Raw genomic sequence first — 23,228 nt, 5'->3', positions numbered from 1 at the left:
GTTATCATGGTTCCACAGCTGGCCATGACAGGAGGTGCCTCTGACAAATGTATTTTGTACTTTATAGGGTTCTATTGACCAATTGATGTATTATTATTCATACATGAAAATGTATGTCATTTTGATCTGGTTAAACTCTCGACCATTCAACAATTTCTTGCCACACTAAGACATCAACCAAACATTGAATAACAGATCTGTTATGAAAAGTTCTGTTGAACCTTTATGGATGACGATTGTGTGTTTAAACAGGAATGTATCATTGCAGCTCTGCTCTTATTTGACTCAATGTATCAATGCTGCATCTCTGGACACACGTTTGTCTTCATTATATGGTTCGCTCACGCACAGCTAATGTAACATGTCAGTCTATTTGCTAAATATTTGTATATATTGCACATTATCCATATCTGGTTAACAAGGTTTTTGCGATATTCACACCCATAGCCTATCATATTACCATACTAGGCCTATTAGTCTGCTATATGTGCCACCATATGGATGTTCATGCATGAAAAAAAAGGCACAGATAAAAATATTAATTTGCTGATTTTATTTGCTTTAGTAGAAGAAACAACATGTGCCTCTAAACAAATGATCAGCGCTTGTTGGTACTCTGGTGGTCGTCCGTCTCTGAGTGGAGGGGTTCTAGTGGTACTGTTTGCTCTAGTGGTACTGTTTGCTCTAGTGGTACTGTCTGCCCAGGGAGCTCACCACGACGGCCAGGAACTTCTGGAAAGCGCCCTGGACGTCAGCGGTGAAGGCAGCACCCATTCTCGCAGCAACAACAATAGTAAGGCAGTCAGCCAGCAGCTGCAAAAGAAAGGAGCAAATGGACATGTAAGAAAACGCATTCTGCCACACTATTTTAATAGATGGGCAAGTACCTTGTATGAAGTAGAACATTTAACTTTACCCGGAAGTTGTCGGGATCCACGTGCAGTTTCTCGGAGTGCAGCACGCTCAGCTCTGCGTAGGTGGCCTTGATGTCATCCATGTTCTTGACAGCCCGGTCCAGTCCGTGCAGAACGGTCTTTCCGTGAGCGGCGACCATTGGGTTTCCCTGGATGGCAGCGGCGTTGTACAGGTTTCCAAAGTTACCGAAATACCTCTGGGTCCAGGGGTACACGACCAGACACCTGTAGAAATAATAAACAGTCAAGAATGACAGAAACGTGATATCTGCATACACACATATCTTATGGTAATCAATGAATGTGTCATTTGGAAAGGTCAATTACGCGTTAATTACACGCATGTCTCAAATACGAATTCGTCTTGAAAATCATAATAACAAGCGCATACTAATATAATAACAATATAATAACATGACTATTTCCAATAATTTGTAGACCCCAGTTTTACACGCACTACCTGGAAAGAGCCGCGGGTCCTACGTCATCGTAGTCCATCTTCTCGAAGACGCTCTGAATGGTGGCGCGCTCAAAGTCTGTCCACTGAACCATGTTGCTAGCTGTTGAAGTTTCTTTCACAGAGGCTAACGAATCATATACACTTGGTCTTCGTTTGAGCAGCGTTTTTAAAAGGATCGGAACGCCCCCCCTAAAGACAGCGATGGGTGGGGTCATGGTAGTGGGCTGTATAAGACAAAAGTCACAGATTTTACTGAGATAATAATGTGAAGGTTTACTGTTTACCATATATGTTTTAAAGCAATTTGACAATAACACACTGTCCTAAAATCAATTATGAAATCATTAATTTAAGTATTAGGTTACATAACAATTGTTACATTAACATTATTAGAAATATTAACAAAAATAAGCCCAAAATAGTGCGGAAATATACAATTCTCAACACACGCAAATACATGTGTAATATGCCTAATATCTGAAGGTATAGGCCTATTGCACATTAATTAAACTTGGTGGGGATTCAATTACTTTGTCTGAGAAACATTTTTCAACTATCTCTGTGTATGCCTATAGTCAGATATTAGTAAGATATAACTACGATATTAATATATTACTAAGGTATATTAAATAGCCTACTAAGATATTACATCATCATTTCTAAACAAATTAATTAATATTTCACCTCTATGTTCATTCTGTGCTAGTAAGGTCGAACCCATTGAATATTTATTTTTATAGTTACACTATTCCAATCTATTTTGGTGTAATGCATCTCTACTGTCAACTTTTCCATATTTCTGAATACAGGCTTCTATTTCTTACTTATGATACAGGCAATTTAGCTATTGACAATACAATTAGACTTTTCTCTTTAATGGGTAAATACCATAAAGCCAGAGTGAGAAATAAATAAATAAATAAACGAATATTGAATTATTTTGTATTGAAATAAAATATGGAAATGACTGACTCCCTTGTGAAAACTACAAGCATTAAAAAAAAACTCAACACATCTCTAATACTAAATAACTTTGTAGACTTCAATGACTGTGATAATCATGTATTCTTTCATGTTTTTTTTATCCATCTCTACCCTGTGTGTTTTATGTTTGATATTGTGTGTTGCTCAGAAGGTGCTAACAATGTCTTTGTAAGTCTTGTATGGAAGATTGTACCAACTTGTGTTTTTGTCCAGTAAAATAAGCAAATAAATGAAATAATAGGGATTGTGCCTATTGAACATTAACAAAAGACATGTTGTATCTTGTTTATCTTGGAGGTGGGTCTGCATTGGGTGGGGCTCGCGGCTAATATAAAAAGCCTTCGTTTGTAAGAGCTCATCACTGAACTTCTACTCCAGCATCCTTTAACGACAACCATGAGTCTCACCGCTAAGGACAAGAAAATGGTCAAGGCCTTCTGGGCCAAGGTGGCCGGCAAGGCTGAGGACATCGGCTGCGATGCTCTATCTAGGTAATGGCTGTCGTGCTGCTAATCTTATAGCTGTTTTTGAAGTAAAAATGTAGACTGTTTGGTGTTAGCGTTCCATCTTTCTTGGCATGTCTTTTTCTTCCGGTGCAGGATGCTGGTTGTGTACCCCCAGACCAAGACCTACTTCTCCCACTGGAAGGACCTGAGCCCCGGCTCTGCCCCAGTCAGGAAGCACGGTGGGACCATCATGGGAGGCATCGGTTTAGCCGTGGCCAGCATCGACGACATCAGCGCAGGTCTCCTCGCCCTCAGCGAGCTGCATGCCTTCCAGCTGCGTGTCGATCCTGCCAACTTCAAGGTCAGGACAGTCACAGCATGATTTATAATCATTTGTATACCGTTGACACCAAATCAAAATGTATAGTTAAAATGCATTTAAAATATATCGGGTACTCTTTACAGTAAAATGGACAACATAGATTATTAAATAAAATAGCCTATTAAAACATGTAGCGTACTAATTTCCATTCCTTTCGTCCTGTAGATCCTGTCCCACAACATCTTGGTGGTGCTGGCTGTCATGTTCCCCAATGAATTCAACCCCGAAGCTCATGTGGCTATGGACAAGTTCCTGGCCGCGGTGGGCCGGGCTCTGTCTGAGAAGTACCGATAAGATGTGGACAGAAGGCATCAGACCAGACGGATTGCAGCATTGATCAGCACTGTGCTCAGCTCTGTACTGTTCTAAAATATAATTAAATGTTCAAACGCGCATAATTACGTTTTTTGGTCTTTACTTTGGTTTTTAATGAGTTGTGTTGTAGAGCACATGACCTGATATGATTAAATATGTTGCTTTTTGCGAAAAGGTATTCATAATGAAAATGGAGACTATATGCAAAACATTTCCACAAAAAGCGGTCCTCAGAGAACTTAGCAGTAAACGTTTAAAAAGTGAAAAAACTAAATCAGAGAAGTGGAACAAAGTTTAAATAGTAGCCTATAGATGAATCAAATGGCTCGCTTAGAACTTGCTATTGATAAACAAGATTGAACAAACTATTTGACATAGGACCACATAAACAAAATTGAAAAAACGATTTGATATAACAAAATAATATATATATGATATAATTAGGCTAATTAAGGACTATATATATATATATATATATTATGAATGGATTGATAGTATTTATTAATACAATTTCCTAAACTCAAAGTTGGCAAGGACAGGAGGTGCCTCTGATAAATGTATTTTGTATTTTATAGAGTTCTTTTGACTAATCTGATTTATTGTTATTAATTTTAAAAATGTATCTCATGTTGATCTGGTTAAAGCTAGAATCCTTAATTGAAACAATAACAAAACAGTCATGGACTGTTATGGTAAAAAGCTGAGGGATGGGCCTGGAGAAATGTGACCACTCTCAAAATCATAGACAGAGCTATGGATGCAAGGACTGACTATCCATGATATCAAAAATGATAGTTTGAACCATGTTTTCAGGCTATACAGTGTCCGTTTACATTTAATTTGTTTGCAAACAGAGTAAAAGAGTAAAACAAACTTAGGCCTATATGTTAGGTTCTGATGGGGTACGACAGTTGAACTGAGCTCATGAGGCATTTACAAGTTATATTCTTTAAGAATCAATGGGTATATATTATTAATTCCCAAAATCGATGTAGCAACTAGGGAGTCTCGGTTTAAACTCTCGATCACGCAATAATTCCTTGCCACACTAATACATGAACCTAACATTGAATACCAGATCTGTTATGAAAAGTTCTCTTGAACTTTTATGAATTAAATGATTGTGTGTTTAAACAGGAATGAATCATTGCAGTCCTGGTGTCATTTAAACGCATTGTATCAATTCTGCACCATTAAACACAAGGTAGTATTTATTAGCTGCATTGGTTAGTTCACGCACAGCTAATGTAACATGTCAGTGTGGTTGTAACGGGAGCCTTCCCTCTCTTCACGAGAAGAGAGGGTGTAACAGGGATCGGACCAACACGCAGCGTAGCCAGTGCTCAACATGTTTAATAAAACGATAAACAGTGAACACTTAACACGATACAAAATAACAAATGTGGCAAACCGATACAGCCCTATCTGGTGCAGCGAAAACACAAAGACAGGAAACAACCACCCACAAACCCTAACACAAAACAAGCCACCTATATATGATTCCCAATCAGAGACAACACAAAACACCTGCCTCTGATTGAGAACCATATTAGGCCAAACATAGAAACAGACAAACTAGACACACAACATAGAATGCCCACCCAGCTCACGTCCTGACCAACACTAAAACAAGCAAAACACACAAGAACTATGGTCAGAACGTGAGTGGTTCATTGGAAAATATTTTAGTTATTTGCTAAATATTTGTATATATTGCACATGATCAATATCTGATTATCAAGGTGGCAATATTCACACTTAGTTCATAATAGTCTACCATATGTGCCACCATATTGATGTTCATGCAAGAAAAATAAGGCACAGATCAAAAATATTCATTTGCGGAAGATTTTATTTGCTTTAGTAGAAGGAACAACATGTGCCTCTAAACAAATGTTGGTCCTCTGATGGTCGTCCGTCTCTGAGTGGAGGGGTTCTAGTGGTACTGTTTGCTCTAGTGGTACTGTTTGCTCTAGTGGTACTGTCTGCCCAGGGAGCTCACCACAACGGCCAGGAACTTCTGGAAAGCGCCCTGGACGTCAGCGGTGAAGGCAGCACCCATTCTCGCAGCAACAACAATAGTAAGGCAGTCAGCCAGCAGCTGCAAAAGAAAGGAGCAAATGGACATGTAAGAAAACGCATTCTGCCACACTATTTTAATAGATAGGCAAGTACCTTGTATGAAGTAGAACATTTAACTTTACCCGGAAGTTGTCGGGATCCACGTGCAGTTTCTCGGAGTGCAGCACGCTCAGCTCTGCGTAGGTGGCCTTGATGTCATCCATGTTCTTGACAGCCCGGTCCAGTCCGTGCAGAACGGTCTTTCCGTGAGCGGCGACCATTGGGTTTCCCTGGATGGCAGCTGCGTTGTACAGGTTTCCGAAGTTACCGAAATACCTCTGGGTCCAGGGGTACACGACCAGACACTTGTCGAAATAATATACGTGATAAATGCATACACTGATATATGTATGTGATATATGCATACACTCAACGCACAGAAATAAATGATTTTTTCGTTTGGAAATGTCCATTACGCGTAAATTAAGCGCATATGTCAAATAATAACCCGCCTTGAAAACCGTTAACAACATGACTAATTCCAATAATTTGTAGGCAACCGTGTTTAAGGCACCATAACGCTGACATCAAATAGGGTATAAAAGGTAGCCTACCTGGAAAGAGGCGCGGGGCCCACGTCATCGTAGTCCATCTTTGAGAAGATGCTTTGGATTGGGGCGCGCTCAAAGTCTGTCCACTCAACCATGTTGCTGGCTATGAGGTTGCTTTGACAGGGTTCTTAATTGAAGTTAAGGAATCCTATGCACTTATGCTTTGTTTGAGCAGCGTTTTTTAAGTACACTCCTCTCTAAAGACAGCGATGGGAGGGGTCGTGTTAGTAGGCTGTAAAGCCAAGCGTCACAGATTTTACTGAGATAATATAATGTGAATGGAAAGGTTTACTTTTGTCCAAAAAATTGTGTCCCATTTTTCTTACTTACTCTGCAATGTTGGGAAAGGGCTCGTAAGTAAGCATTTCCCGGTAAAGTTAACACCTGTTGTAGTCTGCGCATGTGACAAATACAATTTGCACAAAATACTGTATAAAATAAAAAATACTGAGCTACATTGTATGCTAAAGAACAATGGGACAATTATATTATTTTATGGACCTACTAATATTCCAAATTCATTAGGCACTCGCACATCAGTTATCTCTAGTTCACGAAGGCCTTGAGGCCGATACAGTAAAGCTTAATAAAGAGCAGTGATATTAGCAAGAACATTATGCGGGTTTCTTATTTTTTTTCCTCATCTTATAGGCCTACTAATATAATTGCTCAGAGAAAGAGTATACAAGTAATAAAACATATAAAAACCTAGGGGTCAAAATTATTGGCATCCTGTTTTCAGTACCCCAGCACCCTCCCCATCCGAGGATAGCGACAATTAGCCTTTTTCTCAAATGTTTAATGAGATTGGAAAACACATTGGGAGGGATCTTAGACCATTCCTCCATATAGAATATTTCCAGATCATTTGATATCCTTCATCTGCTCTTATGGACTGGACTGCCCTCTTTAATTCAAACCAGAGGTTTTCAATGGGGTTCAATTTCCGAGACTGATATTGATTTGTTGATTTTGTGGTCAATTTACCATTTCTTTGTGGATTTTGATGTGTGCTTGGGGTTATTGTCTTGCTGTAAACCCACTGGCTCCAGGTCATCTACAAGACCCTGCTAGGTAAAGTCCCCCCTTATCTCAGCTCGCTGGTCACCATAGCAGCACCTACCTGTAGCACGCGCTCCAGCAGGTATATCTCTCTGGTCACCCCCAAAACCAATTCTTCATTTGGCCGCCTCTCCTTCCAGTTCTCTGCTACCAATGACTGGAACGAACTACAAAAATCTCTGAAACTGAAAACACTTATCTCCCTCACTAGCTTTAAGCACCAGCTGTCAGAGCAGCTCATAGATTACTGCACCTGTACATAGCCCATCTATAATTTAGCCCAAACAACTACCTCTTTACCTACTGTATTCATTTATTTATTTTGCTCCTTTGCACCCCATTATTTCTATCTCTACTTTGCACATTCTTCCACTGCAAACCAACCATTCCAGTGTTTTTACTTGCTATATTGTATTTACTTCGCCACCATGGCCTTTTTAATATTTTTATTTATTTATATATATATTTTGTTTGCCTTCACCTCCCTTATCTCACCTCACTTGCTCACATTGTATATAGACTTATTTTTCACTGTATTATTGACTGTATGTTTGTTTTACTCCATGTGTAACTATGTGTTGTTGTATGTGTCGAACTGCTTTGCTTTATCTTGGCCAGGTCGCAATTGTAAATGAGAACGTGTTCTCAACTTGCCTACCTGGTTAAATAAAGGTTAAATAAAAAATATAAATAAAAAAAGACCCACTTGTGGCCAAATGTCAACCTCTTGGCAGAGGCAACCAGGTTTTTGGATAAAATGCCTTGGTACCTGGTAAAGTTCATTGTGCCGATGACTTTAACAAGGGCGCCAAGTACCACACTCACTTGAATATGATTTAACTCATAGCAACATATTGTTATAGACCACAAACTGGCAAGGAGGATTTGGAGTTAGGCATATTCTCTTCCTTTATTGATTGTGCCTATTTGGCCTGTAGGGTATAGGCCTATGGATATTTAAGAACACTCTAATTTCAATAAAGGACGATTACAGGCTACTAAAGTAAGTTCGTGGGCAAGTGCAAACTGACAATAATGATCCTCAATAGCCGATACGACACGTTTCATGTTTCTCATAGGCCTAATAAGTTCCATATTAGTAGAGTTGTAATATGGTCAGAAATGTGTACAATACAGCCACGCATCAAGGCGAAATTAGGTCTTACTATTACAAATCTAGTAGCGCCCTCTGCTGTTACTATCTGGAACTTTGTGGCGCTTTCTTTTTATCGGAAGCAGTTCTTGGATAATTTCCCCCCTCAATCAAATCTCCAGCAGAGGGCACTCTCACACTTTCATATAAGAGATACCTAAGCATACCATGGAGTTATCAAAGAAGCACACTCATAGATATAGATAGAGGACTCTTCTTCATATCTGTGCCATTTTAGCGTCTGTGACAGCAGCGCCATTGAGGCTACAGCCCATAGGAATCACCACCCAGTTGACTACTTTGACTAGGTCTACTTTAAAATGGCAAAAGCATGGTGGAAGCCCTCAATGGCGCTTCCCATACTTAAACGTCCTTTTGCCAACTAGAGGCCTCTATCATTCTCTATGGGCACACCAGAAACCCCAGAGAACGTACAGTATGAGATCTTACGTTCATGTCGTGGAGCTTCCGTAGGCCAGATATGGAACAGAGGATCAAGCCAAACCAGTGTGGTCCATGGAGGTACTGCGGGGGTCCGCAGACATATCACCAAATCAGTATTTCTAACAACAGATTCAACTAATTTTGGCCAAGGGATCCGTGGAATAAGTTTAGAGTGTGTAATACAATACAATGTAATATTATTAATCTACAATGTATGTTCTTAATAAAGGGAAACTACATAATTATGAGTGATGAGAGGGTGTGTCAGACATAATTATGCGCTATAGCTGTATTTATTTCATTTTTGCACCTGGGAGAGTTCAACCAATGATGTCATTGGTTGTTTGAGCCTGCTGTCTGATCTAAAAATAAATGGAGTCATGTTTTGTAGCAATTATTGTGGCCTTTGTGTTTAGCCGATTGCAGATCGCACAATAACTCTAGTAATTATGGTTGTCCTTGTTCAATAGAGCCGTCGGACTTGTCTCAAAGATGTTCATATACACAAGTTGCAATCAAGTGAAGGATCAATTCATCACACAGGCTACCAGCAGCTTGACTATTGAACAAAAAGCGGCACCTCAACATTTAAAAAAAAAAGGACATGAAAAGTGTTTTGTAAATACAATAAATTAACTAACCTCAAGTTATCATATTGAAATCTATGGGATGTAATTTTCCATTAGGTTATTGTTATTAGTCATGTGGACTTGGAATGATTAGCTCTAATATTGCTCAAAAGTTTGGACATTCATTCAAGGATTTTTGTTATTTTTTTACTATTTTCTACATTGTAGGATAATAGTGAAGAAATCAAAACTACGAAATAACACATATGGTATCATTGTGTAACCAAAAAAGTGTTAAACAAATCCAAATATATTTTATATTTGATATTCTTCAAAGTAGCCACCCTTTGCCTTGAGCTTTGCACACTCTTGGTATTCTCTCAACCAGCTTCACCTGGAAGCTGGTTGAGAGAACAGTCTTGAAGGAGTTCTGGTTGAGAGAACAGTCCAACAGTCTTGAAGGAGTTCCCACATATGCTGAGCACTCGTTGACTGCTTTACCTTCACTCTGCGGTTCGACTCATCCCAAACATCTCACTTTAGTTGAGGTCGGGGGATTGTGGAGGCCGATGGTGTGTATCTTTTTTTTGTTAAAAATGTGTGGCATAAAACAGGTGGGGCTCTACCACACCTGCCCTGAATGACGGGTCACTACTGCATAGGATTCTGAGGTAAATAATGTTAAAGTTATAAAAACTAAGAAAGGATATTCCGTGTCTCATTACAACATATTTAGTAATGGGATGTAACTGTGAATCAAAGTAATTGCAAATCAAATCAAATTCTATTCGTCACATGCGCCGAATACAATAGGTGTAGACATTATAGTGAAATGCTTACTTACAAGCCCTTAACCAACAATGCAGTTTTAAGAAAATACCTTAAAAAAGTGAGAAATAAAAGTAACAAATAATTAAAGAGCAGCAGTAAAATAACAATAGCGAGGCTATATACAGGGGGTACCGGTACAGAGTCAATGTGTGGGGGCACCGGTTAGTCGAGGTAATTGAGGTAATATGTACATGTAGGTAGAGATATTAAAGTGAGTCTTATGGCTTGGGGGTAGAATCTGTTTAGAAGCCTCTTGCACCTAGACTTGGCGCTCCGGTACCGCTTACCGTGCGGTAGCAGAGAGAACAGTCTATGACTAGGGTGTCTGGAGTCTTTGACAATTTTTAGGACCTTCCTCTGACACTGCCTGGTATAGAGGTCCTGGATGGCATGAAGCTTGGCCTCAGTGATGTACTGGGCCGTACGCACTATCCTCTGTAGTCCCTTGCGGTCGAAGGCTGAGCAGTTGCCGTACCAGGCAGTGATGCAACCCGTCAGGATGCTCTCGATGGTGCAGATGTAGAACCTTTTGAGGATCTGAGGACCCATGCCAAATCCTTCCAGTCTCCTAAGGCAGAATAGGTTTTGTCATGCCCTCTTCACAACTGTCTTGGTGTGATTGGACCATGATCGTTTGTTGGTGATGTGGACGCCAAGGAACTTGAAGCTCTCAACCTGCTCCCCTACAGGGAATGGGGGCATGCTCGGTCCTCCTTTTCCTGTAGTCCACAATCATCCCCTTTGTCTTGATCACGTTGAGGGAGAGGTTGTTGTCCTTGCACCACACGGCCAAGTCTCTGACCTCCTCCCTATAGGCTGTCTCGTCGTTGTCAGTGATCAGGCCTACCACTGTTGTGTCATCGGCAAACTTAATGATGGTGTTGGAGTAGTGCCTGGCCGTGCAGTCATGAGTGAACAGGGAGTACAGGAGGGGACTGAGCATGCACCCCTGAGGGGCCCCTGTGTTGAGGATCAGCGTGGCGGATGTGTTGTTACCTACCCTTACTACCTGGAGGCGGCCCGTCAGGAAGTCCAGGATCCAGTTGCAGAGGGAGGTGTTTAGTCCCAGGATCCTTAGCTTATTGATGAGCTTTGAGGGCACTATGGTGTTGAACGCTGAGCTGTAGTCAATGAATAGCATTCTCACATAGATGTTCCTTTTGTCCATCTGTGGATCTGTTGGTGCGGAATGCAAATTGGAGTGGGTCTAGGGTTTCTGGATAATGGTGTTGATGTGAGCCATGACCAGCCTTTCAAAGCACTTCATGGCTACAGACGTGAGGGCTATGGGTCGGTAGTCATTTAGGCAGGTACCTTAGTGTTCTTGGGCACAGGGACTATGGTAGTCTGCTTGAAACATGTTGGTATTACAGACTCAGACATAGAGAGGTTTAAAATGTCAGTGAAGACAGTTGCCAGTTGGTCAGCGCATACTCGGAGTACACATCCTAGTAATACGTCTGGCCCTGCGGCCTTGTGAATGTTGACTTGTTTAAAGGTCTCACTCACATCGGCTGCGGAGAGCGTGATCACACAGTCGTTCGGAACAGCTGATGCTCTCATGCATGTTTCAGTGTTACTTGCCTCGAAGCAAGCATAGAGGTTATTTAGCTCTTCTGGTAGGCTCGTGTCACTGGGCAGCTCTCGGCTCTGCTTCCCTTTGTTGTCTGTAATAGTTTGCAAGCCCTGCCATGTCCAACGAGCGTCGGAGCCGGTGGAATACATTCAGGGCTGACCCCAAATCATAGCGGGCTAAAGCTCTGAAAGTCAGGTCCTGGTGACGTCCATGATGGACAGTAATGTCGGGCCACAACATATTGGTCTCAGGGACATTCATTTGGGATTTTTTAATGTCAAGGTGTATGCAAAGGTGGAGTAAAAATATACATTTATTGTGAAGTGCATAATTTTTATGAAATGCCCTTGAAATACTGTGAAATAGGCTGTTAACTTTATTTTATACTTGATTTGACAAATCCATTCTACAAGATAATCCAAATGTAGCCTACAATATAAACCACAAGACAATGCAAGACAATTAAAATGACAAACAACAAACACCTCGGTATGAGTTTCAGTTAGGTTTATTGTCAGTGTGCCAATATTGGATGGACATTATTCATCGGATGACAGCTTGACAGTTGAACTCCGGTTTAGCGGTACTTCTCCGCCAGGGCCAGAGCCAGTTGCTGCAGGAACTTGTCCACGGACAGGTGGATCTCGGGGGTGAATTCGGCAGGGAAGTAGGCGGCAATGACCACAATCAGGTTGTGAGCCAGGATCTGCAAAGCAAAAGGGAAATAGATTATTTCACCTTCACACAGGTAAAAACGTAGATTTTTTTTTGTTATTTTATTTAAAAAATTATCTTACCTTGAAGTTGGTGGGGTCCACCCTCAGCTTGGTGGCGTGCAGTTCACTGAGCTTGGTCAAGAAACCAAAAAGGTCGTCCAAGTTGCCAACACAGGCATCGATCTGATTCATGATGGTGATGCCGTGCTTCTTCACTGGAGCGGAACCGGGGGCCACGGAAGCCCAGTGGGAGAAGTAGGCCTTGGTCTGGGGGTAGACAACAAGCATCCTGTCGTGGACATTAGAAATCAGGTGAGACAAAATGAATCTTAAATAATCATTCGTTCGGGGCTCCTGCCCTTATTTTCGCCGACATACACATTTAGAAAAAGGTGTTCCAAAAGGGTTCTTCGGCTGTCCCATAGGATAACCCTTTTTGGTTCCAGTTAGAGCCTTTTTTGGTTCCAAGTAGAACCCTTTTGTGTTTCAGGTAGAACCCTCTGGGAAAAGGGGTCCACATGGAACCCAAAGGGGTTCTATCTGGAAACAAAAGGGTTCTCTACTTGGAACCAAGAAGGGTTCTTCAAAGAGTTATCCAATGGGGACAGCTGAACAACCCTATGAGGTTCCAGATAGCACCTTTTCTTCTAAGAGTCTAGGCCACGTATTTATAGCTTCCAAATTGACTGAGGAATTTTGTGCTAATAATTTCAACAGCCTACATGTACCTAGTCTAGAATTTATCATACATCGTTATGTAATTACCTGGAAAGAGCCTGTTCTCCAATCTCATCGGATTTAGTGAGGATCTTGCCCCAGATGGCCTTCACGTTGGCTTTGTCCTTGGCTGAGAGACTCATAGCTGCGTCTTGTACGTTTATCCACTTAAATGAAGATGCTAAGAATATAAACTTGTGAGCGTGGAAAACTCAGAGGCTGTTTTTATTGAGGCACAAGAAAAGGCACACCCCGATATTATCTCGGTCCCGCCTCTGATTGGGAATTTGTCCAAGACATGATTCATGTTTTTTATACTTTATAATTATGCAACCGAGCCAATTCGTGTAATGCCCAACATATGACCTTAGCACATAATACTTTCGTTTGTAAAAATGTTGCCATAACAATGTATGCATTTATTTCATATAGATTGAATAACAAAGGGTTTTTGAAACACTTAATACCTCAATATTTTCTTTACAATTAAAGTTTAGTCTAATATTAAGGTCTAATATTCAGGTCTAATATTGCAGCACTCATTGGTGAGTGAGTATAAGCTATGTCATTCTGTAACCTACAAAAGGTTCGATGGAAAAATCGATGGAAATGTTTCGTTCTGGTAGCAAACCGTTGCCTGTGCCTATCACAAAGCATTTTAATAACATGTAGGCTACATGCATTTTATTTCAGAAGAATTAAACAAAAGGCTGTAGTTTCATTGAATGAAATAGGCTAACATCCACATTGAATAGTGTCCAGTTAGAACGTATCAATTCCCCTGATGAAGGCCTATAAAACGACTCGTCACCAACTGACATTTCGATTAATCATTCAAAAAGACCAGAAATATGGAACTTTCAAATGGGTGGGGCCGTCTGAATATGAAGATAAAACACATTGAGTCATGAGTCATGCTCTTTCTTTAATAGTTCACTCCCAATCTACGGTTTTCCCTAAATAAACACTTACATCAATAATTAGCATTCTATAAATATAATATTACAGTTCAATGCCAATATTACAACGATCAATTAAAAGAGCATTTATGGCTAAAGGAACCAAAATCCATTAAATGTCTATACATTTTACTTTTTTGAAATGATGTTCGATTGTATCATTGAGTTTGCATGTGTTATTGAAGGCTCATCATGACTTGTTTATTTCATCCGTATTAATTAGAATTTGGAAACGCCTAAATGATCAAGCATTATCTTTAAAGGTGGGATGAAGTTGGCACAATGCCAATATGTGCCACACTCGAGGACCTTGCCCCCTCAAGACGTTCATCCAATCATTTTCTGTGTTCTGTTCAGGGCGGAGATTCTGAACATCAATAAATTGGAAGTCCCAGGAGACAAACAGTTCAGGAATCCCTTGTAACATTTTGCAAGTACCAACGGAAATCAACAAACAAACGTCAACATGGTCGACTGGACAGATGCTGAGCGCAGTGCCATCGTAGGCCTGTGGGGAAAGATCAGCGTGGATGAGATCGGACCCCAGGCCCTGGCCAGGTACATTCTTATAATTTTTATGTAGACATCATTAAATAATAACACGATAATAGGCTACCTAGACTATTTAGCACTAATTGCGTAGTTGGAAACCGCGGTGTTCACCTTTGGTGCGATACAGACCATATTGATTGTGAAGTATAATTGTAATGGCAGCCTGTTTTATTTATTTTTAGACTTCTGATCGTGTCTCCATGGACTCAGAGACACTTTAGCACCTTCGGCAACCTGTCCACACCCGCTGCCATCATGGGTAACCCCGCCGTGGCCAAGCACGGAAAGACCGTGATGCACGGACTGGACAGAGCTGTGCAGAACCTGGATGACATCAAGAACACCTATACTGCACTGAGTGTGATGCACTCCGAGAAACTGCACGTGGATCCCGATAACTTCAGGGTGAGTATTACACTTTAGCAAACTGAAACAAAATACAAAAATAAATCGTCTTAAGAATTAAATAGCGTTATGAGCCGATGTAAAGCTTATTCCAATATTACATTCTCCATCTGGTTCCTTTACCGTCCACTCTCCACAGCTCCTCGCCGACTGCATCACCGTGTGCGTGGCCGCCAACCTCGGTCCCGCCGTTTTCAGTGCTGATACTCAGGAAGCCTTCCAGAAGTTCCTGGCTGTCGTTGTGTCCGCTCTTGGCAGACAGTACCACTAGAGCATCAGTCGACAGCATCAATATGGAAGAGAGATGACACTCCAACTCCAGTCTGTTAGGCTGGAAGCTGTGTCATAGCGACACATATTGAAAATAATAAAATACATTTAAAAGCATTTATCTTTTTGAAGTGTTGTTTTTTATGGAAAACGCTCTCCTGCAATTATACTGATTGCAAATGGGTTCTACACTCTAAAAATTGGGGAATGATAAAAACTGTTTTGATGATGGGTTTCATACACATACTCTGTCCATAATCTAGAGGCATATGGGATATTAATTGATGAGGTAAGGAAAGAGGATGGCAAAAAATGTAATTGAGTTAATAAAGCGGCATACAAACATGTTTTTTTAGCCCCTTGGGTTCTGCCATAGAGTTATATTAGAAGTGCCCATCCAAGAAGGCTCAAGGTCATTGGCCACAAATAGAACGATATCAAATCACGTTATATCTACAGTAGCTTTGATTGGACTGATCATCCAGCCCAGCCTCACATTCAATTCGCGCATATATGTACAAAATATATTTCAGCAGATTTCGTGCGTTTTTGTGCATTTTTGGGGTGGTTCAATTCGTTTGAAAATACACGAATTTCTGTGCTACTTAATTCGTGCGAAAATACACGAATTTCTGTGCTACTTAATTCGTGCGAAAAGACACGAATTTAACCAGTAGGCGACACACAAGCCGTTGCAACAACCATAGACGCTATCGCCTGTATTTATTTATTTTACGTTATGAATATATAGATATTTTGTCTTTTTTTAACCATATAACCATAAGAGGTTATATATATATTGTCTTTATTTAATCCCTATTAAAACATTGTGGTTTTATGCCTATATGTACTGTTTTCGATTTTTCTGAACAGACTTTTCAGTATAGAATGAATGTAAGCAATGCATGATGGCTAATGGTGTTTTATTCGGTTGTAGTTCCATGTATTTCTTAAAAAACAAACGTGTAAACCATTTTTATTGACCAGAATGTAACTGAAAATACAATGGCAGCCTTGCCATTGTCCATCAATAAAAAAACATTTTTTTTTCGTATAACATTTGGGGAAACGTATGCAGTCATTGTAGTCTTACATTTTGTTGGCCAACCAAAATTACCAAAATGTTAACCTGTAATAAGGCTAGGGTGGCTGAGTGTAAATACATGGCTCTGAGTGTAAGCACCTTTTCACTAGAAACGTTCTTGTATTCAAATGACCGTCAGTGCGAAATAGCTAGAAAGCTTTCGTATTTCCACTTGGCTGCACCTACGGTTACGATAACGATAAATCAAGTGCAATACCTGCGTCGACCTGTGTCGAGCAGCAAAACACCGGAAAGCTTCTAGCCTACCGGAAAGTTACAAGAAGAACAAGAATAGTTACCTCATCCGGTCATGTGACACTCTGGATGCCCCCTAAAAGCAATTTCAACCGTTTTGAAAAATGACGCCTGGTAACCCCCAAAAAATACCAGGTGCACGAAAAGTTTGAATATTTTTTGAAAACCTCCATAAATCACTCAGGCCAGCACCCATTGATTTGGGGCGGTAGTATAGTGCTCCCAGAGCGGGTATGGAAGTCTGGATCCCCCCCTAAAAGAATTTAAGGCTCTGTGTGTCTTTAAGCACCATACTTTTTCACTCCATCCTTGCTGTGTGTGTGTGTGTGTGTGTGTGTGTGTGTGTGTGTGTGTGTGTGTGTGTGTGTGTGTGTGTGTGTGTGTGTGTGTGTGTGTGTGTGTGTGTGTGTGTGTGTGAGAGAGAGAGCTTTTCTTTGACATCTGTTTAGAGAAATGACTGATTTTACAGTTCATGAGGGTTGACCGATTCACACATTTAAAGTTTTGGAAAGATCTGACTTTTTTAAACCTTCGAAACAGCACCTATGACCCCATTTTAAGGCACTTCCGGTTGGCACAGGAAGCTATAAGTAAATACATATCCTGATCGGGGTATGCTTTTACAGAATCCTGAGTTTTAAGTCTATACGTTAAGAACTGACTGATTTACACAGGGTTGAATGCACTATATATCACAAACTGCTGGTTGGGTATGGCAACACTTTTAGGGTGATTTTATCACTTCCGGTTGCTCCAGGAAGCTTAGAATCAACACAGGTAGACCTCATAGTGGCTTGGTGGATTGTCATTGAAGACAGGTTCATAAGACATTCATAACCCACATAGGCTTCAGGTTGAATTTAGGGGTGCAGGCAATGAGCTCCTATGGGGTGAGATGTCATTGTAAACTGTTTGATATAAACACCTTCTTTTAACTGTTAAGGGTTAATGCCACACGGTCAAGGTTAGGCTTGCACAGAGACCTTAGGAACGTTCCTGAGGTCAAATTGTGCTTCTAAACCTTAACGGCTCTCCCTCTGTCTCCCAAAAGCAAAAGACTTGAAATGTAGGTCAAGGGTCATCTTCTTGTCACTGTCGCTGCGCTCAGACCGAGCAAGCTACGGTCAAGCGGGGCATCTCGTTGAACTCGGCACGGCCTGGAGACTATGGTGATGTCATTTTTAGTGGTGATTTCAGAATGCTATTTTGGTGGTTTTTCACTGTTTAAACATATTGCAAATGCACGTTACATTTGCAATATGATTCAACAGTGAAAAACATCACATCATATTGCAAATGTAACGTTACATTTGCAATAGGATTCAATGGGCATGTACCATGAATTTGGCCATGAATTTGGCATTCTCTTAAATACTGCAGAAATGCAAAAATGACTGGCCTGATGACCTCGGGATGGCCGGGCAGTGATAGTGGTTCCTCTCCATCGCTCGTTGTGTTAAATTTCATCATGTCGATTTTGGTGATGGTACCTCACTGTTGAAACATATTGCAAATGCACAAAAGTCAACTAGCAAGTCAGTGTCCATCAGTCAATTAGATATTTTCAGACACCAAACTGATACCATCTGACTCCAAACTCACTTTTTCCAACTCGTTTAGAAGCCAACTATCACATATTTCAGAGCAGGCCCGAAATTCACAGCGCCTTCCATTTAAACCATAATAAAACAAATAATACGTAGTTATGTTCTAGCTGCGGGTCCAGTTCTCACATTATGTTTAGCCCTATGTGAGGCGACCTCGAATCCCAAGTTTCGGCTCGATAGGTCATTCGGTGCCCGAGCAAAACCTTAATTGGTGCTGAAATTCCACTTATTTCCATGCCTTGCTACGGGGTCCTTGAATGAGCTATCGGACAGAAATGTCGGGGTCCGTCTCTATGGGCCGAGCCGGTTTCAATGCACCTAGTCTTGCAACTCTGGGACTTTTCTAAATGTCGCCATTTTGTAATGCTCAAAATGAATTGAAGTCATTGCAAATGCACGAGGCTTTTAATCGGTCCGAGAAACTTCTAGAGCCACATAACTCACCGTGCTTAATCGACCTGAGCTCTAGAACAGGTTTGTAAAGTTTCAGAACTCTAGGTCTGACGGTTCTTTAAAAGTTTGAACAAAAGTAACTATTGCAGGCACTGTCTGCCTCTAAGCCCCTCAGTATGTCACTCCATCCTTTCTGTGTGGGTGTGTAAATTTTTCCTTGAAATCTGATGGGATGAATGACTGATTTACAGTTCATGAGGGTTGCCTATTCACATATATTAAGTGTTGGAAAGATTTGACTTTTTTAACCCTTTGAAACAGCCCTTTTGACACCAATTATGGCACTTCCGGTTGGCACAGGAAGCTGAAAGTAAACACATATCCTCATTGGAGTAGGCTTTTACAGAATCCTGAGTTTTAAGTCTATACGTTAAGAACTCACTGATTTACATAGGGTTGAATGCACTATTTCTCTCAAACTGCAGGTTGGGTATGGCAAACACTTTTAGGGTGATTTAACCACTTCCGGTTGCTCCAGGAAGCTTAGAATCGACACAGGTAGACCTCATAGTGGCCTGATGGATTGTCATCGAAGACAGGTTCATAAGGCATTATTAACCCACATAGGCTTCATGTTGAATTTAGGGGAGCAGGCAATGTATTCAAACAGTCATTGTAAACTGTTTGATGTTAACACCTTCTTTTAACTGTTAAGGGTTAATGCCACATGGTCAATGTTAGGCTTGCACAGATCGGGAGGACCTTAGGAACGTTCCTGAGGTCAAATTGTGCTTCTAACCTTAACGGTTCTCTCTTTGTCTCCCAAAAGCAAAAAAATATGAAATTGAGGTCAAAGGGTCATTTGGGTCCTTCTTCTTGTCACTGTCGCTGCACTCAGACCGAGCGAGCTACGGTCAAGCGGGGCATCTCGTTGAACTCGGCATGGCCTGGAGATAATGGTAATGCCATTGCAGGCTTTGTGTGTCTTTAAGCACCGTACTTTTTCACTCCACCCTTGCTGTGTGTGTGAGAGCTTTTCTTTGACATCTGTTGAGAGAAATTACTGATTTACAGTTCATGAGGGTTGCCTAATCACACAAGTGAAGTTTTGAAAAGATCTGACCTTTTTAACCCTTCGAAACTGACCCTATGGCACCATTTTAAGGTACTTCCGGTTGACATAGGAAGCTGAAAGTGAACACATATCCTCCTTGGGGTAGGCTCTTATATAATATTGAGTTTTAAGTCTTTATGTTAAGAACTGACTTATTTACAGAGGGTTAAATGAGTGTGTGTTATTTCATAAAATCACATAAAATCACAGAATTCTCGCAGAGCTTCGAGACCCACTTAAAAAATGTTCGTCTGATCACACTGCAACTGGATCTGTAAAAAAAAAAAAAAAATTAAACTCCTTTTTGTGAACATTACCAATTTGTCAATGTACGATTTCTCTTAAATTACGATAGATAAATGGCTGGTTCTTTTTTTCCTGACACCGTATGCGTATGTACTTTGACGTGAAGCGGTCAAATTAGCACCCTACTTTGCGTTTTTGACCTTTAATCCCAGAAAAATGGCCATAACTCAAAAAGCGTTGAGGCCTCGACACCATCTTGTTCGGGGCCAACTGTCCATTACGCCAAACCTACGCTCACCAAGTTTCGTCTTCGAAATAAGTTTAGGAGAAAAGGCCACGTGCATTTGCAATGTGCTTGTACATTTGCAATATGATTTATTTTCCCTCTGGTGGGAATTTCCGAGACTGCGGAAAAATGACCAAAATGTGTTATTTTTATAAAACGGAAACCGAACGTCCGAGAGATTTCGTTTGATGACTTCCTGAAAGATCTCTCCCCCGCGCAAGGCCCGACGCCGTCCACGAATTTTAGAAACGTCGCCGGACCTCTAGTACATTTGCAATGTGGCGTTTCTCACTAACCATATGGCGAGTGCTAAAATGTTCCCTTAAGGTATGGAAAGGCCTTGGAAAGGCCATAAGTGTAAGCCAACATAATTCATTATTTTACATTAACCTGTTTAACATGTAATACATGCATTATGAAGAAAATGGTGTAATTTAGGCTCCACGAAATATGAAATGGGTTATGAAGAAAATCGTGTATGGTTGCCTACATGACAAAAAGGCGTTCTGATTACAAGTGCAACAGTATCCAAAGTATTAAGCGAAATCAAGCACAGAAAACAGCATTGGCAAAACTTCTTGAGAATACAGGGGGTGCTGTTTTCGCATTAGCATAATTTGCTCTACAGATTAAACTGCCTCTTATTCAATTATTGCTCTTACTATATGCATATAATTAATACCATTGGATAGAAAACAATCTCTAGTTTCTAAAACCGTTTCAATTTTGTCTCTGAGTGAAACAGAAGTCATTTGACAGCACTTTCCCTGACCAAGAAGAAGAATGCAAGATGTGTATGCTCGCTTCAACGCTCTGCCTATATATGGTCACGCCACCTATGACCCGAAACACACTTCATTCGTCTTCCTCTGGGTGTCAAGAGGACGTCAGAGGAGAAATTTTTTGTTTATCTTGTACTGACGTGAAATAAGACCTATTTCTTTGGCGTGACCGACAACTTCCGGTTCTCTGAATCGCGCGATTTGGAGGTGCGATTGTCTACTGTTTTGCTGCCGTTACGGATGAAAACTATCTCCGTCTCGAAGTTTGTTTGATACATGTGACCATATCATCGTAATGTATGTTTTTTCAATATAGTTTAATCAGATTATTTGAATTTTTTCGGGAGTTTTGCCGTGTTCCGTTCTGTGACTTTTTTTACTTTGGACAGATCCGTGCCAGTCGACCAGTACCTATGCTAAATGAAGAGGGAAAGTTGCCATTATGAATGGATTGAACGACTCATCAGGACTAAGGACACCTTGATCAACATTCTGATGAAAGATCAGCAATAGTAAGACCCAATTTACGATGTTATTTCATATATCTGTCGTGCATGTGAACTGGTCGTGGGCGCCCAGCTGGTTCTGGCTGGCGTGGCTATGCTAATTTAGCGCTACATTTTGTTTTCGCTATAAAACATTTAATAAATCTGAAATATTGTTTGGATTCACCAGATGTTGGGCTTTCAATATCTGTACGCTGTGTATTTTTCTGAAATGTTTTAAGATAAGTAATTAGTTATATGACGTTGGTCTCTGTAATTGTTCTGGCTGTGTCGGCACTATTTCAGATTGCAGCTGCAATGTAGAACTGTGATTTATACCTGAAAAATGCACATTTTTCAAAAAAAAACTATGCTATACCATAAATATGTTAGCAGACTGTCACATTATGAAGTTGTTTCTTGGTTAGTGGCTATATATATTTTTATTTAGTCGAATTAGTGATAGCTACTGACGCAGGAAAAAACTGTTGGAGTAAAAAAATTGTGTCTTTTGCTAACGTGGTTAGCTAATAGATTTACATATTGTGTCTTCCCTGTAAAACATTTTAAAAATCTGAAATGGTGGCTTTATTCACAAGATCTGTATCTTTCATCTGGTGTCTTGGACTTGTGATTTAATGATATTTAGATGCTACAATTTACTTGTGACGCTATGCTAGCTATGCTACTCAGTGGGGGGGGAGTGGGGGGTGATCCCGGATCCGGGTTGGTGACTCGTTAAAGGTTAATTAATTAATAAAACAATATTTCCCACGAATTAAGTCGCACGTAAATGTGCGTCTTTTCTCAAAAATTCTGTTCAGCAAGTCTAAAACAGTACATATAGGCATACAACGACACATTTTAAAACATGGTTAAACAAAGACAACATTTCTGTATATTCATGACGTTGAATTAGCCATTAAGAAGAACAAAAATGAAATACAAATTATCGCGTCTACATGGTTGTTGCAACGGCTTGTGTGTCGCCTACTGGTTAAATTCGTGTCTTTTCGCACGAATTAAGTAGCACAGAAATTCGTGTATTTTCAAACGAATTGAACCACCCCAAAAATGCACAACAACGCACGAAATCTGCTGAAATACATTTTGTACATATATGCGCGAATTGAATGTGAGACTGTGTTGGATCATCAGTCATCAGTTGTCATCAAGTTGACAATCTACTGGCAAATCCTTTGTAATCATTGTCATATGAAGAGAAATAATGAAGAGAAATTATAGAAAACATGCTCATCGGCCATTGGACATTAAGATTACACAACAAGTTGGAAATCGCAAATTCAACAATGAGTCGTTTGGAAGGAATCAGTGGATAACTGCAAGCGTTGCAAAGAAACCACTAACGTTAGCCTGCTATTCAATGGAGTGGCTGTGTTTCCCGAGTTCCCACCATAAATCCAGAAAATGGCAGACTTTGATAACAAAGTTTGATGACAACATGTGCCAACCAAGGACCGCTGCGCTACCTTCACAAGGTGAATCCAAACATGTCTTGTATGCTGCTGCATAAATTATGTAATGTGCA

The 23,228-nt window shown here is 40.5% G+C and overlaps 5 protein-coding genes across 5 annotated transcripts; 2 read left to right on the top strand and 3 right to left on the bottom strand.

Moving 5' to 3' along the window:
- Positions 1–684: 684 nt before the first annotated feature.
- Positions 685–1,466, bottom strand: LOC120034041 (hemoglobin subunit beta). Its single transcript, XM_038980436.1, has 3 exons — positions 1,375–1,466; positions 917–1,139; positions 685–813 (listed from the first exon to the last, which is right to left on the bottom strand). The coding sequence occupies exons 1-3, from the start codon at positions 1,464–1,466 to the stop codon at positions 685–687; spliced, it is 444 nt and encodes a 147-aa protein (XP_038836364.1).
- Positions 1,467–2,754: 1,288 nt separating this feature from the next.
- Positions 2,755–3,486, top strand: LOC120034042 (hemoglobin subunit alpha-2-like). The gene is made up of 3 exons (XM_038980437.1): positions 2,755–2,849; positions 2,958–3,165; positions 3,352–3,486. Exons 1-3 carry the CDS (start codon positions 2,755–2,757, stop codon positions 3,478–3,480), a joined length of 432 nt encoding a protein of 143 aa, XP_038836365.1. The 3' UTR covers positions 3,481–3,486.
- A 1,987-nt stretch (positions 3,487–5,473) lies between these two features.
- LOC120034211 (hemoglobin subunit beta-like) lies at positions 5,474–6,268 on the bottom strand. The gene is made up of 3 exons (XM_038980681.1): positions 6,174–6,268; positions 5,706–5,925; positions 5,474–5,602 (listed from the first exon to the last, which is right to left on the bottom strand). Exons 1-3 carry the CDS (start codon positions 6,266–6,268, stop codon positions 5,474–5,476), a joined length of 444 nt encoding a protein of 147 aa, XP_038836609.1.
- A 6,030-nt stretch (positions 6,269–12,298) lies between these two features.
- Positions 12,299–13,451, bottom strand: LOC120034390 (hemoglobin subunit alpha-4-like). Its single transcript, XM_038980923.1, has 3 exons — positions 13,290–13,451; positions 12,606–12,813; positions 12,299–12,514 (listed from the first exon to the last, which is right to left on the bottom strand). Exons 1-3 carry the CDS (start codon positions 13,382–13,384, stop codon positions 12,386–12,388), a joined length of 432 nt encoding a protein of 143 aa, XP_038836851.1. The 5' UTR covers positions 13,385–13,451; the 3' UTR covers positions 12,299–12,385.
- Positions 13,452–14,583: 1,132 nt separating this feature from the next.
- On the top strand, positions 14,584–15,546 carry LOC120034368 (hemoglobin subunit beta-4-like). Its single transcript, XM_038980895.1, has 3 exons — positions 14,584–14,758; positions 14,935–15,157; positions 15,297–15,546. Exons 1-3 carry the CDS (start codon positions 14,667–14,669, stop codon positions 15,426–15,428), a joined length of 447 nt encoding a protein of 148 aa, XP_038836823.1. The 5' UTR covers positions 14,584–14,666; the 3' UTR covers positions 15,429–15,546.
- Positions 15,547–23,228: the final 7,682 nt, after the last annotated feature.

This window comes from Salvelinus namaycush, chromosome 41, assembly GCF_016432855.1.
Source record: "Salvelinus namaycush isolate Seneca chromosome 41, SaNama_1.0, whole genome shotgun sequence".
NCBI lineage: Eukaryota > Metazoa > Chordata > Actinopteri > Salmoniformes > Salmonidae > Salvelinus > Salvelinus namaycush.
Note: the sequence above shows the minus strand (reverse complement) of the source record. Positions and strands in the feature narration are given on the sequence as shown.

Bases quoted from the DNA above. Each gene is read 5' to 3' on its own strand.
- LOC120034041 (XM_038980436.1), bottom strand. From the start codon at position 1,466: ATGGTTCAGTGGACAGACTTTGAGCGCGCCACCATTCAGAGCGTCTTC. The intron at 1,140-1,374 runs GTAGTGCGTGTA...TTATTTCTACAG, and splicing joins GGACCCGCGGCTCTTTCCAG to GTGTCTGGTCGTGTACCCCT. The intron at 814-916 runs GTAAAGTTAAAT...TTTCTTTTGCAG, and splicing joins TGGATCCCGACAACTTCCGG to CTGCTGGCTGACTGCCTTAC.
- LOC120034042 (XM_038980437.1), top strand. From the start codon at position 2,755: ATGAGTCTCACCGCTAAGGACAAGAAAATGGTCAAGGCCTTCTGGGCC. The intron at 2,850-2,957 runs GTAATGGCTGTC...CTTCCGGTGCAG, and splicing joins GGCTGCGATGCTCTATCTAG to GATGCTGGTTGTGTACCCCC. The intron at 3,166-3,351 runs GTCAGGACAGTC...TTCGTCCTGTAG, and splicing joins TCGATCCTGCCAACTTCAAG to ATCCTGTCCCACAACATCTT.
- LOC120034211 (XM_038980681.1), bottom strand. From the start codon at position 6,268: ATGGTTGAGTGGACAGACTTTGAGCGCGCCCCAATCCAAAGCATCTTC. The intron at 5,926-6,173 runs GGCTACCTTTTA...TTTCGACAAGTG, and splicing joins CCCGCGCCTCTTTCCAGGTA to TCTGGTCGTGTACCCCTGGA. The intron at 5,603-5,705 runs GTAAAGTTAAAT...TTTCTTTTGCAG, and splicing joins TGGATCCCGACAACTTCCGG to CTGCTGGCTGACTGCCTTAC.
- LOC120034390 (XM_038980923.1), bottom strand. From the start codon at position 13,384: ATGAGTCTCTCAGCCAAGGACAAAGCCAACGTGAAGGCCATCTGGGGC. The intron at 12,814-13,289 runs GTAATTACATAA...TGTCCACGACAG, and splicing joins GGAGAACAGGCTCTTTCCAG to GATGCTTGTTGTCTACCCCC. The intron at 12,515-12,605 runs GTAAGATAATTT...TTTGCTTTGCAG, and splicing joins TGGACCCCACCAACTTCAAG to ATCCTGGCTCACAACCTGAT.
- LOC120034368 (XM_038980895.1), top strand. From the start codon at position 14,667: ATGGTCGACTGGACAGATGCTGAGCGCAGTGCCATCGTAGGCCTGTGG. The intron at 14,759-14,934 runs GTACATTCTTAT...ATTTATTTTTAG, and splicing joins GGACCCCAGGCCCTGGCCAG to ACTTCTGATCGTGTCTCCAT. The intron at 15,158-15,296 runs GTGAGTATTACA...CACTCTCCACAG, and splicing joins TGGATCCCGATAACTTCAGG to CTCCTCGCCGACTGCATCAC.